Consider the following 17,198-nt stretch of genomic DNA (forward strand, 5'->3'; position numbering starts at 1 on the left):
TGTACGGGTGACTGTAGGAGGATTATACTGTGTGCGGGCACATGAAAAATTAATGAGAATGGGTGGAGTCAACATAACAGTGGGTGGGGCTAAATTTGCGCGCCGCACATTTTGTCCCTCTTTTGGTTCTTCAAAAGTTGGGAGGTATGGGTACAGGGGGCAGTGGAAAGATGTTAGAAGGTGGACGGGGGGGGGGGGGGATTGTTGGGACATCAGGTGTGCGGCACTGCAGAGAGGGAACGTCTGGGGCAATAATATATAATATATAAGTTTTTAGCTGGAGAACTACAAAGCACACAATAGCTCCAAAGGTCTGTGTGCTTTGTATTAATAATGATGTAGGCTGCTATGTTACTAGCATAGCAGCCTGTTTGGGGGTGGGACTTACTATAAAGGAGTGTTCACATTGCGTTTTTGGCCTCCCTTGCTGGGATACGTTGGTAACCAGTCACAATCAGCTCCCCACTTATCCCTGCACGGAGAACTGCAGGCCCCCCTTTTTTTTAATGGCCAGTTCTTCGTGCAGGGATAAGTTGACAGCTGATTCTGACTGGTTACCAACGTATCCCGGCAAGGGAGGCCAAAAACGCAATGTGAATAAGCCCTGAGGATTTATTAGGAGGCTCTTATAAATGGTTTTGGCTCTCTATAGGCGCTGTCACACGTAGCAGATTATACCTGCAAATAGAATCTGATTAAGCCTTGTAATGCTGCTAAATAAAGGGAAATGTAATACAGAATGGGTATGTCGCAAATTAAAGTAGTTTTAAAATGGCGGCGGGGGGGGGGGGGGGGGCAGACACTTAGGCTGTATGGGGCCCCAAAATTCCTGATGGCGGTACTGCCGCTTGCTAATGCGTTTGGTAATCTGTTTGGGGGGTGGAGGGGGTTTCCATGCAGACTCCCAAAACAGATCACCGAAAGCAGATGTGAACCAGGCCTTATACACATACCATATATACTCACACATATACAATACTATAGCACATATACATTTATATACATTCATATACCATATATAAGTCATATATATAAGTCATATATATACTTGTATGAATACTATATATACACACATATTAACATACACATTATTATAGCATACTGTATATACTCACACATACCTGTATACAAGCATGCAGCACTCACACAGTATACAAGACACATACTTTACACATATATACATATTAAACATACATATTTTACCAAAAAAGTTTACTCACATATTCCAGCGGTAGCAATCCATCGCAGCAGACGGCTCCTGTCTTCCCCACACGCTGCAATGTAAGAGGACTCAGTGTGAGGAGGGAGGGGGGAGAGAGGAAGTGCGTGCAGCAGGGGAGACCTCATAGGAAATCAGCTGCAGGTAAGTGAAGGAAGAGGCCATTAGCTGATACTGAAGCTGCACATGCTGTCCTCCGATGTGTACAGCTTCAGCATCAGCTAATGGGGGCCCCTGTGTGTGGAGGCAGATGCATTAGCCAGGTGCCCGGTTGGGGGCCCCTGGCCATGCTGATCGGGCCCGACCAATGCATCTGCATTGGTAAAATGAAGACTTTCAGTCAGGGCTCAGGGCCCACCGGGGGATTCCCCGGTTACCTGGCGGGCCAGTCCGACCCTGTATAGACGTGTATAGGACAAGGCTGTAGTTACATGACATGGCTGCTATGAGATGTATGTAAATAGAGAAGGGATCACGGTGCTTAGACATGTACCACAGTCCATTCAAACAGCTGATCCTGAGGGTCCCGGGTATTAGAGCCCCACATTATTATTTTTTTTTTACTTTTTAAGTAGGAAACACCTGGGCATTATTAATAAGCAACATTATTTAAAGGGCGTACACAGGGAAGTTATTAATTTAAAGATGCATTTAGAGGTATTATTCATTATGGGGGGGGGGTTATATCATATATTTTATAACTAGGGCTAGCATTAGAATGGGTGTGCAGGTGAGGACAATGTGGGTCAGGTGGCTGGAAAAGTGAGGAGCCAAAGATATGATGGAGCAAATGGAGTGAAATCCAGAATCAACGAGGATCCACAGATAAAAAGGTATGTATAAAATGTAACTTTTATTCACATAAATAAAAAAGTTACAGAGTAATTTAGTGAAAAGCATGTCTCCCGTAAATTATATGTCCCCCTCCTTCTCTCCCCCAGTTTCATATAACCCCTTCATCTGCCCCCAGTTTCATGTCCCCCATCTTTGTCCCCAGTATCATGTCACCCCATCTCTGCCCCCAGTTTAATTTCCCACATCTCTGTCCCCAGTTTCATGTCCCTCCATATCTGACCCCAGTTTCATGTTCTCCCATCTCTGCCCCCAGGTTCATGTCCTCCCATCTCTGCCCCCAGGTTCATGTCCTCCCATCTCTGCCCCCAGGTTCATGTCCTCCCATCTCTGCCCCCAGGTTCATGTCCCCCCATCTCTGCCCCCAGTTTCATGTCCCCCCATCTCTTCCCCCAGTGTCATTCCGTACTCCCCCCTTCGTCTGCCCCAGTGTCATGCCATGTCTCCCCATCTCTGCACAGTTTCATGCTGCCCCCCCCCCTTCATCTGCCCCCAGTTTCATGGGCCCCCTACATTATGTTCCTCTCAATGTTTAACACAAAAAAAAACACTTATACTCACCTTCCAACGCTCCCCCGCGGCTCTCCACAGTCTCACTGGCTCACATAGTTGTAGGCGCGATGTGATGTCATCACATTGCGCCTACATATGCTGGAGCACAGCAGTACAGCAGGAGCTGAGCTGTGACAGCTCCTGCTTTAATTGCCTTTTTATTCAACTCATCGGCATCCTCCGGACGCCAATGAGTTGAAACCGGGACATACCTCCCGCCCACCGGGACCGCAGAACAGGACACCGAATCCGTGAATGTCCCGCGGAATTCGGGAAGGTTGGGAGGTATGGTATAGTGATAATATCGGTATACCTAAGTTGGGGGTCCACTTGGACATGTTCCCCCCCCTCCCCCACGTGCTTAACCCTCTGATGTAACTCTATGGCTATGTGAAGGGATTTGGAGCTCATTGCCTGAAACACTTCTATGGACCATTAATTTTTGGAAAATAATGACACAACACAAATAATTGTTGGCCAGTTGTAAAAATGGTTTATATAAAGGCCAATGAACCTATCAGTATGTTTTATAATGTGGGAGGAAACCGGAGTGCCCGGAGAAAACCCACGCAAACACGGGGAGAACATACAAACTCCTTGCAGACGATGTTACTGGTTGGAACTGAATGCAAGGCTACAGTGCTAGTCACTGAGCCACCGTGTTGCCCAAAATTGCTCAGAAGACTCATTTCTGGTGTAAAAGAGAGTTGTCACATCTTCCATGTGCTGTCATCCTGCTGGGCCTTTATTCTGACTGGAGATGGATCTTTATGGTCTGTCATGGACGTTTTCAGTTGGAATTTAGAAGGACCATCTTGTGGGAGCAATGGCCGCATACAAATCTGTCAGTGTCCAGGGAGGCTTTCCAGCGCCCGACTCTAGAATGAGAGAAAAAGCTTATATTAAAGACAAAAGCTAAAAGCACAAACAAAATCAATTCTAGAGCCCCTTAATTCACAGTCTATAGATCCGGTGTTTCCATGGCTTATGTGCTTGATACAAAGCTGGGCCTATATAACAGATCACATCTTACCTGTGTTGGCAACCTGAGCATTCATAAATCACCGGGAAGTTGATCTTAAAGTCGTGATATTGGGTGATAGGTGGGAGCTCAGGATGAGTGGAGGCAGCCGTCTGACAGAAGAATTTCCATCTCCATCCATGGCCAGCATTTGGATCCCCGTCAATGACCCAGCATGCAGCATGACACATTTCGTGGATCAGGGTGTCCCGTACTCGGTCTGAAGACAATAAGAGTTAGACTTACACTCAATATCAAAGACACATGGAAGATTTCACAACAACAAGTGCACATGATGAGAGACATACCTGCAGAATCACAGACTTTCTCAGACAAATGGATGATGGCGATTTGCTGGCCGTTCTCCTCGCGGTACCTGGTGACACCCGCGGTTTTATTCAGCCTCTTACTCCAGATGATCTCCATATCTGAAGGAAGCTACAAAAGGAGAAAATATAGAAACAACAGTGATAACCTTTATGATTCTATGAAGTCTAGAGGTCTATACGTATATATACCCAAATCCCAACCCCTAACTGTAGCCCCCTATATCTAGCCCAGCATGTACATGGTTCTGTATTATATTCATATACCTCATTATAAAAGACGGTATCATTAAAGAAATCAAACAGCGATCTTGCCAGCTCCTCTTTATTCTCATGGAAGTTGGTGACGTACTTCGAACATGAGGATGACAGATCCTTTAGGATGCAGTGGTTGATGGGACGTTCCTGTTTCCTTTCGCTGTAACAAAACATATAAGAAAACATAGGATATATATCGCTAAATAATAGCGCCCCTCAGTGTCCAGGTAACATGAAACAGATAACATAGTTACTATAAGAATACTCTACCTCTCCTCCTCCTGGACGATACTCAGGGTCGGAGAATCGGGATCTAAAAAATACAAGAAGTAATAACATGGACATATCAGTAATTGAGTTTCCTCTACAATAACACGGGCAATTTACTATTTTTACACTAGAAAGGTATCTCTGATCATTCCAGAAGCTCAGGCGGATACCTGTGTCTATGGGTAACTGGTAGCGATCCAGGTCACCCTCCTCATCATCAAGGCTCCTTGGAGACCTTGGAATAGGTGGATGAGACTGGAATAAAGAGACATAAGAAAGAAACAGTTAAAACAAAGCACAATAACCAGTATAGAAGTATAAAGAGCAGACAGAGCCCCTCAGTGCCATAGATAACACTATAGAGAGTCACCACCTACCATTGTCCCATCACTGCCATTGTCCTCGGTGTTGGACTCGGAAATTTGGCGGCTTTTTTTAATGACCGGTAACTATAAAGGAAGATATTAATAAATGTGTCATTATTTTATCTTTAATTTCCCAGTAGAAATATGAAGTTACATCTCTCCTCATTGTAAGTAAAACTGAACCTGAATATGGATTATTGTGTAGAGGGACCAGAGGCCTCAGAATCAGTTCTCGTGGGGGCCCAAGTTCTGCTATTGTGACCATAGTATAAGGGATAGGGCGGGCATTGATATATTTAGGGTTATACCCTGGTCATGGTTTGTAAACGAGAATATGGCGGAAGGTTTTATATTGTGTCATTGAAATGGCAACTCACCTGGTCATCACCGCCGCTGTGGTCTGTATCAGAACCAATAACAATGCAATATTTGCGCTTTTCAGACATTTTGCCAACAGTACAGAATAGCAATCTGTCACTCCGCTAACTCTATAACCCTCAGCGGATGTGGCCGGAACACGAACTTTTATCATGGCTTCATGTTGTGACATCATGGAATGTGTATTATTATGTGTATTATACCGTGACATCATGAGTCTGGTGATATCACTGTTGCCATGGTAAATACACATACATGATTATATGGATATGTTATATGTGTATATACGGTATATATTATATATATATATATATATATATATATATATATATGATTGGTAGGTCTGTGCAATAAAACATCACCCATGTACTATATCATAAAAATGTCCAAGTACAATTAGTAACAGATAACATATAACATAGCAGCACCCTGATGTATGGATAGGATCATAGGTATGAGAAATACAGAGGTAGCATTTGGGCCGCCTCAGGTGCCAGGGGACAAAATCTTTCTACCAAATAAGAGGATATCACTATAATATACACTCACCGGCCACTTTATTAGGTACACCATGCTAGTAACGGGTTGGACCCCCTTTTGCCTTCAGAACTGCCTCAATTCTTCGTGGCATAGATTCAACAAGGTGCTGGAAGCATTCCTCAGAGATTTTGGTCCATATTGACATGATGGCATCACACAGTTGCCGCAGATTTGTCAGCTGCACATCCATGATGCGAATCTCCCGTTCCACCACATCCCAAAGATGCTCTATTGGATTGAGATCTGGTGACTGTGGAGGCCATTGGAGTACAGTGAACTCATTGTCATGTTCAAGAAACCAGTCTGAGATGATTCCAGCTTTATGACATGGCGCATTATCCTGCTGAAAGTAGCCATCAGATGTTGGGTACATTGTGGTCATAAAGGGATGGACATGGTCAGCAACAATACTCAGGTAGGCTTTGGCATTGCAACGATGCTCAATTGGTACCAAGGGGCCCAAAGAGTGCCAAGAAAATATTCCCCACACCATGACACCACCACCACCAGCCTGAACCATTGATACAAGGCAGGATGGATCCATGCTTTCATGTTGTTGACGCCAAATTCTGACCCTACCATCCGAATGTCGCAGAAGAAATCGAGACTCATCAGACCAGGCAACGTTTTTCCAATCTTTAATTGTCCAATTTCGATGAGCTTGTGCAAATTGTAGCCTCAGTTTCCTGTTCTTAGCTGAAAGGAGTGGCACCCGGTGTGGTCTTCTGCTGCTGTAGCCCATCTGCCTCAAAGTTCGACGTACTGTGCGTTCAGAGATGCTCTTCTGGCTACCTTGGTTGTAACGGGTGGCTATTTGAGTCACTGTTGCCTTTCTATCAGCTCGAACCAGTCTGGCCATTCTCCTCTGACCTCTGGCATCAACAACGCATTTCCGCCCACAGAACTGCCGCTCACTGGATGTTTTTTCTTTTTCGGACCATTCTCTGTAAACCCTAGAGATGGTTGTGCGTGAAAATCCCAGTAGATCAGCAGTTTCTGAAATACTCAGACCAGCCCTTCTGGCACCAACAACCATGCCACGTTCAAAGGCACTCAAATCACCTTTCTTCCCCATACTGATGCTCGGTTTGAACTGCAGGAGATTGTCTTGACCATGTCTACATGCCTAAATGCACTGAGTTGCCGCCATGTGATTGGCTGATTAGAAATTAAGTGTTAACGAGCAGTTGGACAGGTGTACCTAATAAAGTGGCCGGTGAGTGTAAGTCACATGGTACATTAGATATATTCCAAATTATACTCTAGATTCTAGGACCTTCAAGTCACATCTCTATGTATACTAGTGTAGTATGTTGTGTATATATGATATATCCATATATTATCTCTCATTATCATATATACTATGACCTGTGGTTCCAATAAAGATAATATTAAGCAATATAAGGTGTCGAACCTGAGCCCTGGTTCCTGAAGGGTTCCAAAAGGCCTCATCCACTTTGGACACCAGTATTATAAATGGTATATGGCAGGCGGAGGGTCCTGTTACAGAGTTTACATTGGAGACTAGGTAGATTTGAAGCCCAGCCATTATACTACAGGAATGACCCAATTTCAGCTCTATCTGCACCTACGGGATGTAGATAGGGTTAAATACAGTTGCTGAGCATAGAGCCAGCTCCCTGATGTCAACAATTTTATCTCCCCAGAAATCCTCTGTGGTTAGCCATGACACGAAACCAAGGCCTTAATATTAGGGAATTAAAACGATTCAAGGGAAGTCTTTACTGACCAAGACCCAAAGGTCGGAGAGACTTCTACAGATGCTAGAAGGGTTGGCCAAGGTCAATATTGGATATATTTAGTGCTGGGCCCTTGATGGTTGAAGGGGACAAGTTAAGGTGGCCAAGCTATTCTAATTTTTTATTCTTAACACATCCACAGCGACTCTACACTGGTCTGATGAGTGATGGGACTGGTCTTTATTGCCTAGATATACAGTGGTTGCCATTTTTATGGTGGGTAACCTTTTTTGTGGTCCAACCAAAGCTTAAATGAATAATTTGAAATGGGACCACCAGTTACAGTCTGGAGTGAAATTGTTTAGGATGTTCATTTAATAACCTAGCAAATGTTGATGTAGCATGCTATGTTTAGTGGGTTGTATCGTGTATTTGGTGTGGCCTTCTAGGAATGTTAAAGACGGTCTTTTGCCATCTCCGACCAACTCCAGTTCTTTTCATCCTTCAATAGGTGATGCTCCACCGATTCTGGACCAGCTCTCTACTGCTCGGTGGGCGGCTTGAGGCAGGAACAGAAAGAAAAGGACCGCCAACCTGACAGTAGAGAGCATACCGTAATTATGCTGAAAGTGACAAACAAAGGTTGGGTGGGGACTAAAGAAAAAATTCCAACTTGCCAGAAACATTGGAGCGGCACCTATTAAAGAATGCAAAGAGCTGGGTTTGGTAGAGGCGGTCCTCGGGCACATGTGGTTTTATATACGGCTGAATTCAGTGCACTGTCGGTTTTCCCCTTATTTGCCCTGGGGCTTCAGATATCAGTGCCATTCTAACTGCACCGATGTCTGCCCACTGTCAGAAGGGCGTTCCGGACAATCTAGCAGAGCTGTGAGGAGCGCCCCTCTGACTTTACTCGTCCATAGACTAGTACTGGGGGGCGTTCTTCACAGCTTTGCATCATGGCTGGGCAGTAAGGAACACCGCCTCTGACAGTACAGGACTATGGACGAATACTTTCAGGGGGAGCGTTCCTCTCAACCCAACTAGAGTATCAGAAACGCCCTTCTGACATTGGGCAGACATCGGTAATGGCACCGATATCTCCAGCCCTGGGGGACAAGGAGATTCACAACACGAAAAAAAAACTCTATGTGGGCGCTCAATCCCTGATAAAGCAACAATTCAAGCTGATTTGGGTGAAAAGTGACTATTTATTGAAGAAAGATTACACGTTTCGGGGTATTCGGGTAAAAACCCACCCCTTCATCTGATCTGGTACAAAAATAAATAAAAAAAAAACAAAAAACAGTCATGTTCAATTTCCTATATAGTACATAAATCAACTGAACAAGAAGAAAGAAGTTGTTTTATGTACTACTAGCACTCCCCCCCACAATCCACCGGCATGCTGACTCCCATTAACAGTCCCACTTTGGCTTCGTCCGCGGTCCCCCTACCCCTCTGCATCCCACCGTCACGCTCACTCCCATCAACAGTCCTACTCCCCCGCCGCGCTGTCCCCCTTCCTGTATTCCCCCTACCCCCGCGCGGCCCCAGCGTCATTCTGCCCCCAAGCTCCTCGTGCCACCACAGTTCGGACTGACCCCCGCTTCACAGCCGGCAGAGGCCGCGGAATACAGTCCGCCGCTGGAGTCACAGAGCGGCACAGGCGATGCACGTGTGGGTTCCTGCAAAGGACGGCATGCAGCCCGGACCTTCAGGAGCATGGAGTATGCGCCATATTCACCAGCGTGTCCAGCGTTTGTAGCACCGCCCACCTAATCCCACGGGCCTATTGCAAAGTGCCTGAAGCACTCAGCTCCTCAGCTCTCAGCTCCTTTAGCCTTGCAATTTGGGGCTTACGGTCATGAGGTGCGGGCATGTACCGGTTGAATATGTAACCTACGTTTCTTTCCAGGTCCCAAAGGTATGTATGTGCCAAATCTTAACTAATAAATCCCTGCAGCCATTTTTGCAAGATTGAGGAACAATCATCCAAACTTTCACATTTATAATATTATTAGGAAGTAGGATAGGATTAGTAGGATAGGATATAGGAAATTGCAATGTCTCATATTGTCTGTTCATGTGTCCTCGGATTTTTAAAGTGCTACAGAATATGTTGGCGCTATAAAAGTTTATTATAACCTTGGATCCTCAAAAGTAATCAGACAAGTACAACCCCCTACAACGCCAGGCCCGAACCTAACTCGATATCAGCAGTATAGACAAAAAAAGGATAGAAGGGCCGAGCACTTTCACCGAGCAGCATTGATTCCTTTAATGACCCCTTTGTCCAGCAGCCATTAGACAGACTTTGGTGCTTAGACCTTGAGATTCCTAAGCATGGACATGATGCTAGAACCCCCACAGAGTACAGCTTGAGGTTATAGGACAGTCATAAATCAGACCAAAGGGTTGTGGAGTCTTCTTCCATGTGTATGGCTGTGCTGGAGTTTGCAAGTATTTGAGAGATATTCCTGGCAGCTCATTCCCTGCACAGTGGGAGGGACAGAAGACTGGATTTTCCCACTACACTCCATGGTGAACTGGCAACTGGGAAAGGACTTTTGATTCCAAATAAAACTACAGGTATTTTGGGCTGTAAAATGTTGGAATTCTGAGGATTACATGCACCCTGGGTACATCTTAAGACGTCTCCTACACTATACTGAATGTACAAGCAGCTGCACTTCAACAGGAGAAGCACCTGCCAAACCATCCCCCATACAGCTGTCAGACGGCACCCCCACAGGTGCAGGAAAGCCAGTAATACAGTGGATACGTACTTTCATCTAAAGATTGTCACCAAAGTATCGGCAGCCTCTGACAAGTTACAGAAACCGATCCAGAATTTAACTCCTTGTACAGGAGAACGATTTATTAAAAAATATAATTACAATTTATAAAATATATTTACATAGTAAAACAGTCTCAAGATGAATACTTTTTTTTTTTACATGACATACATGTGCATCATACATTCCAGGTTCATTTGGAGATCATGTCCTTGTTTTAGGAATATTACTAAAGTGTCCACATCTCCATGACCTGTGCCAATTTCACGCATCATCCCATTCTTTTCATTAATCCCAAGGTGCTGCGTCTTTGGAGCCGATCGGGCCAGTTCCTAAAGGTTGCCCACTATTTGTCCAGTCACAAGGCTTGGATTTTTTGGAATACCCGCTTTCAGCTTTGCTTCTCAGACCAGGTACATTCCCATGTTTAGACAGTCAGGGTATCAAGGAGGATCGTGAACATTGACTTCACTTGCAGACGTATCTTTCTTCGGTCCGCTCACATTTCTTGCACATGACGTAACAGCACCAGTAGTATTTGCACTGGCAACGCTCCACGATGGTTTCTGTATAAACGTTGTACCCACGGCCGCAACACATCAGGTTACAGCTGTCACTGCCTAAAGAGGTTTTATTGCAAAGTCTAAAATGAAAAGAAAAATTTATTATATATTTGCTTGTGCAGCGACTTCCACAACCGCTAAGGTCCTAGCTATAGGAGATGGCATTGCATGAGTGGTCGCTATTGGGCAATTGCATTGCAATGACAAAAATTGGCTACAATTACGCCGGACGTGACAGGTCTACCTGCTGCCTTTGAGTTAATAACCGAGACATGTGCTAGTGTCAAACGTATCAACTATATTTAGCTGTAACTGCAGAACCTATGACCCAGGCACCGACATGGAGCTCATACGGATACTAGTGTTAAGTAAATTTAGGCAGCACAGAATAGAGATTGAACTTTTGCTTACCGATCTTGTGTTCCATACGATCCCAGTTTGGGATTTCTGGTGCAATAGTCAGGAGAGCTATTCAAATAAACCAACTCCGTTTCTCTCACCGGCCTGATGTCCAACTCCTTATGAACCAAATGTTTGCGGGTTCCCATTTGTCTATGGATGACTTTAGTGGCAGCCAAGTACTTGGACTTCAGCTCATCAGCTACATTTGGCAGATCTTGAAGACCCTTCCAGCAAGTTTTCACTGAACAAGACCCAGACACGCCATGGCACTTGCACTTTGTCTCCATTGAATCCATTAGCACCTGGATGAAAAGAAAGATTCTGTAAGTATACTGCACCCAAACAGAACAAACAAACATCCTTCAAAGACCAGAGTGTTATCTTACAGCAGAAGTCGCCCTGCCAAGGAGACGTGCCAAGTGAAGTTGAAATGTGACATTTTGCAACCCAAAAGCTATTGTGGTCTTAGTGCTATGAAGCACACCATTGCAAGCAGTGGCGTAACTAGGAATGGCGGGGCCCCATGGCAAACTTTTGACTGAGTGATGTCGAAGACCTCGTCCAACCCCCCTCCCCCCGCATTTCTACGCACACTATTACGCCCCATAGTGGCCCCTGCACACAGTATTACGCCCCATAGTGGCCCCTGCACACAGTATTACACCCCATAGTGGCCCCTGCACACAGTATTACGCCCCATAGTGGCCCCTGCACACAGTATTACGCCCCATAGTGGCCCCTGCACACAGTATTACACCCCATAGTGGCCCCTGCACACAGTATTACACCCCATAGTGGCCCCTGCACACAGTATTACGCCCCATAGTGGCCCCTGCGCACAGTATTACGCCCCATAGTGGCCCCTGCGCACAGTATTACGCCCCATAGTGGCCCCTGCGCACAGTATTACGCCCCATAGTGGCCCCTGCACACAGTATTACGCCCCATAGTGGCCCCTGCGCACAGTATTACGCCCCATAGTGGCCCCTGCGCACAGTATTACGCCCCATAGTGGCCCCTGCGCACAGTATTACGCCCCATAGTGGCCCCTGCGCACAGTATTACGCCCCATAGTGGCCCCTGCACACAGTATTACGCCCCATAGTGGCCCCTGCACACAGTATTACGCCCCATAGTGGCCCCTGCACACAGTATTACGCCCCATAGTGGCCCCTGCACACAGTATTACGCCCCATAGTGGCCCCTGCACACAGTATTACGCCCCATAGTGGCCCCTGCACACAGTATTACGCCCCATAGTGGCCCCTGCACACAGTATTACGCCCCATAGTGGCCCCTGCACACAGTATTACGCCCCATAGTGGCCCCTGCACACAGTATTACGCCCCATAGTGGCCCCTGCACACAGTATTACGCCCCATAGTGGCCCCTGCGCACAGTATTACGCCCCATAGTGGCCCCTGCGCACAGTATTACACCCCCATAGTGGCCCCTGCACGCAGTATTACACCCCCATAGTGGCCCCTGCACACAGTATTACGCCCCATAGTGGCCCCTGCACACAATATTACGCCCCATACTGGCCCCTGCACACAGTATTACGCCCCATAGTGGCCCCTGCACACAGTATTACGCCCCATACTGGCCCCTGCACACAGTATTATGCTCTTTTTAAGCCCTTTATGTCATGCCAATCGGTCAGCAGCTTACCTGTCTACCAACAGCATTGTTATGCAGATTCATTAGTTTCGTAGCTTGTGTCCCAAATTTGCTGGATTTCATTGGGGCATCAACAAAAGCAGATCCCATTTGAAGGCCATATCGCAAGTTGTCACCACATCCTCCCCAACGAAAGCTCGGTCCGGCAACTTCAGCAGGGGCGGCCCCACAGGAGCATGTGGGTAGGTCCCCCGAGGCGCAAGATCTGGCAATGGTGTGACTTATAGCTGCAGAGGCCAGCGCATACACAAAGGCAGACTCTCTAGTTCCTAAAATGGAAAGATATAAAATGAATCAGGAAATGTAACAGATACGCATTACAGCTGGCACAATAGTATTGCACATGATGGAGTCCGTTTTGTAGCCTTCTTTACCTTTGAGCAAGTCTGGGGTGAAGTGCGGAGCCGCTTCAATGGATGAGCAGTTCCATCGCATGTCCGAAAACGCCAGCTGACAAGTTAGTTTGGTCTGTTTTGCTGCAATAACCAGACTCTGCATAAGTTCCAAGTTTCTCTTGCAGAGTTGCGTTTGGTCGGGCACCAATCCTTCAAGTAGTCGGCAGTGCTCGCTCTCATTCCAGGCTACTGAACTGCCATTTATTGTGAGGCCACTAGAAGACAGGCAAAGATCAAAGGATGAGATTATATAGTAATGGACTTTTATAGGGTACAGAAAGCAGCTTGAAATGGAAAGGGGCTGGAATTGTAACATGGATATATAGTTATTGGAGCCAAGATTATATATATTCTATTAATTTTTTGGGGCTCTTATTCCCATGACGTTCTGGTGGTCCCTGACGGTATTGGTTTACTTTCTTGAATGATTGTTGTACCAACACAGGACCACCGCAGCCAATCATGTGCCATAAATGTGGGCCAATGATTGGCTGCAGCAGTCATATGCTGGATCGGCACGTCATCACTCCAGGGACATAAGACAGGACCACCTGAGCACTGATGCTGGAGGAGCAAGAGATTTATCAAGGGAATATTGTTTATTTTATAGTATTTACTGCAGCAGATTCTTTAGGAAACACCATTAAGCTTTATGTAGATTGGGAGCCCTATATGGGACAGTGACTGTCAGTGTCTGTAAAGCAAAGCGGAATAGGATGGTGCTATACAGGTATTATTATTATGCTTTATCCAAACACTGGAAAAACAAACAAAGTGTTTATTTGTTGCCATTTTTATTTATTTATTTGTAAAGCCAAGAATGGATTTACAAAGAGAAACATAAGCACTAGAGATGAGAGAGTAATATTCGATCGGGTAGGGATTCGATAGAATACTATGGTATTTGAAATACTTGTTCGAATACTACTCCTATTCGCAGTAAAGATTTGATGCAGAACCAGCGTTGATTGGCCGAATGCGGTACACTGTACAGCATTCGGCCAATCAACGCTGGTTCTGCCAGAGTCTAAGATCGGACCACAGCAGTCACCATTGTAGTCCGATCTTAGCCTATGCCTCATCACAGACGAGCCTCCGGCAGAACCAATGTTGATTGGCCGAATGCTGTACACTGTATAGCATTCGGCCAATCAACGCTGGTTCTGAATTGAATATCTACTGCGAATAGTGAGTAGTATTCAAACAAGTACGAGTATTTGAAATACTGTAGTAGTCTATTGGATACCTACTCGATCGAATACTACTCGCTCATCTCTAATAAGCACTATTACATTTCCCATTACTTCCATTCCTATTGAAGCTGGTCTTTGCTTTGGCACAAAAACCCCCACCCAAAAAAAACTACAGAAAATAAACACAACTCTGCCACAACCCTCAGCCAATATAATAATCACCTCCAATATGGTCCAAAGAAATTAGAACAGTAACAAACAAGTAATCAAATTAATAAACCGTGAGCTAAGAGGAGAGCGTCCGCTGCCCGCACTAGTTTACAATCTACACTTGGCCATAACACGGGTACAAATAACGGCATTAAGTTGTTCTTTTGATAAAACATCAGTCTCATGAACAAGTTACGAGTTATTGACCTGATGTGATGTAAATCTCCATTGAGGATATCAGGATGAGACATAGGGCAAGCAACGCATTTGTAATACAATGTGTCGGACCCAATATATTAGGATCTGTATTTGGAAGCTAAAACTAGCACTGGGTGCAAACATGGAAGATCTGCAAATGTATCAAGTTTTTTTTCCTGTTGTGTCCAACATGCAAGCCTTGCAACAATCTACAGTATGAATATCAATGAACTATGCAAATAAAAATATTATATTATAGATTTCCAAACTCATAAAACATTGCTAGGAGACATCACTTTTTTGGCGGTGGGGTGCTAGGCAGGGGAAAGAGAATTTGACAACCTGGCAGCAAATATTCTGTACAGAGGTTGTCATGGCAGAACACTACAGGAGATTTGTAATAAGATTATGTAAGTGATACCAGGATTATAGGGGGCATTCCCTAAATCTAAGCATGCTCTAAGGCTGACAGTGCACCTAGTGTGTCCTGAGCTACATAGTCATATGGGATCAGGTAGCCTAGAAGACAAGGGGAAATATACTTACAGCCAGTGGATGGCGCCACAAGGTCCAACACAACATAAAAGTAATAATAACATCCAGAAATAAGATAAAGCCATTGCTGTTGAGAGAATATCCAGGGGATGATGTGCAGGGCGTCCTCCTCCGGTGACTACATGCAGTGACTGCCTATAGATGTGCACGCTCAGCCCCTATAGCTCAGCATCCAGCCCGCAGATCGCTGTCACTAGGTCTCGTCTCACTGCTACAAACCTGCGCCCTCCTGCATTTAAAGTCCCCCTGACGTCACCGGCCCCGCCCACCCGGCCGGATCTCCACGTTACAAGTGTGATCAGCGCCCCGCCCACCTCATTACCATACAATGGACGGGAGAAGAGTGCGGCTGATGAGATTACCGTGTTTATAGTGTGTATTGTAACCTATGCAGAGGTGCGGATACATAACCTAGTCTAATGCTGTTTGCATTCAGGAGCCATTACTGAGTCCATGGAGATAGATTTTAAGCCTAGAGTCACTATTGAGGGGTATATAAGTCACACTCTATATTAATATATTATATATATTCTGGAATGGGACTGTTGCAAATCCGTATGCAACTCCTTATGTAGCCGGTCAATACATGATGCGGAATTTTATGAATTATTATGGAGGTAATTGATGCATAATATAGATTGCAGAAATGCGGCGGTTTTTAGTTGTATTTTGCTATACAAGGCATTAATCTGAATGGGGTTCTCTCTAACCATCTTAGTGGTGACCATCTGTTGTCTTCATAGGTTGCCAATGAAGGTAGAACGTTCTATAATCTGGCGATTGTCAGAAATCCGGACATGATTTCATTCTTGTGGCCACGTTATCTTCTCATATAGACCTGACTGCAATAAGGAAAGCATAACGGGGTTTCTGACAAGTGCCAGATTGTAGACATTACTTGTCGTCCCACCAGCGGCACAATATGGGCCTTGTGCTGCTGTTGGGACTAAGGGAAAACAGATTATCTACATAATCATCCATTCTGTATTCTTGGTCATATCCATTGGCGACCAATCCAGATAAAAGACTGCCAAGTCTAATAAGGTTAGAGAAAGCCTTTAATAGTAGGGCCCCACAGGACGTCACGCTGCAAAAAAGCGATGCGGGAAAAACTATGGCGGCATCATATCGCGCTTTAAACAGAAAGTTTGCAGAGTTTTCCTCCGGGAACTTTCTGTAACTAGTATACCTATTGGGAAACCGCTGGCATTTCCGTAGGTGTCATTGACATGCTGTGATTTCCAAAACCGTGCCGATCTTGGAAATCGCAGCGTGTCCGCACGACAGTTTTTACTGTAAAACACCATGATTTTCCTGCCGCGTTTCTACCGCGGACAAATCGTGGCGTTTCCACCCTGTGCATCCCCGGCCTTACTATAATGGGGTCCACTGGTCTACTTGCAGGACTTTTTTCTCGCTGCATTTTTCAAGCGGAATGGGGACAGAATCTCCGAACGTTGACTGCACATAGGTATATCCGTAGCCGTATGGATACAAACAACTCTTGCCAAAAATGGATAAAAATGGATGGAAAAAACTGATCAATTTCTTGTATTGTAGTTATGATCCCATTGTCTACAAGTATAACTTTGGTTATGTTCTAGCCCTGTTAATAGGTGGCCCGGTTTTGTGCGTGGCGGAATGTTCTAGATTTCTAGATAAACCAGCATGTAAATTTTCTTCAACAAAGGCATTGATTTTCTAGATGCGTGATGCCATCCAC

The 17,198-nt window shown here is 45.3% G+C and overlaps 1 protein-coding gene across 1 annotated transcript; it reads right to left on the reverse strand.

Annotated features, from left to right (window-relative positions):
* Positions 1-10,743: 10,743 nt before the first annotated feature.
* Positions 10,744-15,540, reverse strand: LOC142184776 (protein Wnt-11b-like). Its single transcript, XM_075259854.1, has 5 exons — positions 15,467-15,540; positions 13,299-13,534; positions 12,916-13,193; positions 11,254-11,546; positions 10,744-10,922 (listed from the first exon to the last, which is right to left on the reverse strand). Exons 1-5 carry the CDS (start codon positions 15,538-15,540, stop codon positions 10,748-10,750), a joined length of 1,056 nt encoding a protein of 351 aa, XP_075115955.1. The 3' UTR covers positions 10,744-10,747.
* Positions 15,541-17,198: the final 1,658 nt, after the last annotated feature.

The sequence above is a fragment of the Leptodactylus fuscus genome, chromosome 11 (assembly GCF_031893055.1).
Source record: "Leptodactylus fuscus isolate aLepFus1 chromosome 11, aLepFus1.hap2, whole genome shotgun sequence".
In the NCBI taxonomy this organism is placed as follows: domain Eukaryota; kingdom Metazoa; phylum Chordata; class Amphibia; order Anura; family Leptodactylidae; genus Leptodactylus; species Leptodactylus fuscus.

Coding starts and splice junctions, on each gene's coding strand:
- LOC142184776 (XM_075259854.1), bottom strand. CDS start 15,540: ATGGCTTTATCTTATTTCTGGATGTTATTATTACTTTTATGTTGTGTT. Junction 13,535..15,466: donor TGTGGCGCCATCCACTGGCT/GTAAGTATATTT, acceptor CCTGTCTTCTAG/TGGCCTCACAATAAATGGCA. Junction 10,923..11,253: donor TCGTATGGAACACAAGATCG/GTAAGCAAAAGT, acceptor TTTTCATTTTAG/ACTTTGCAATAAAACCTCTT.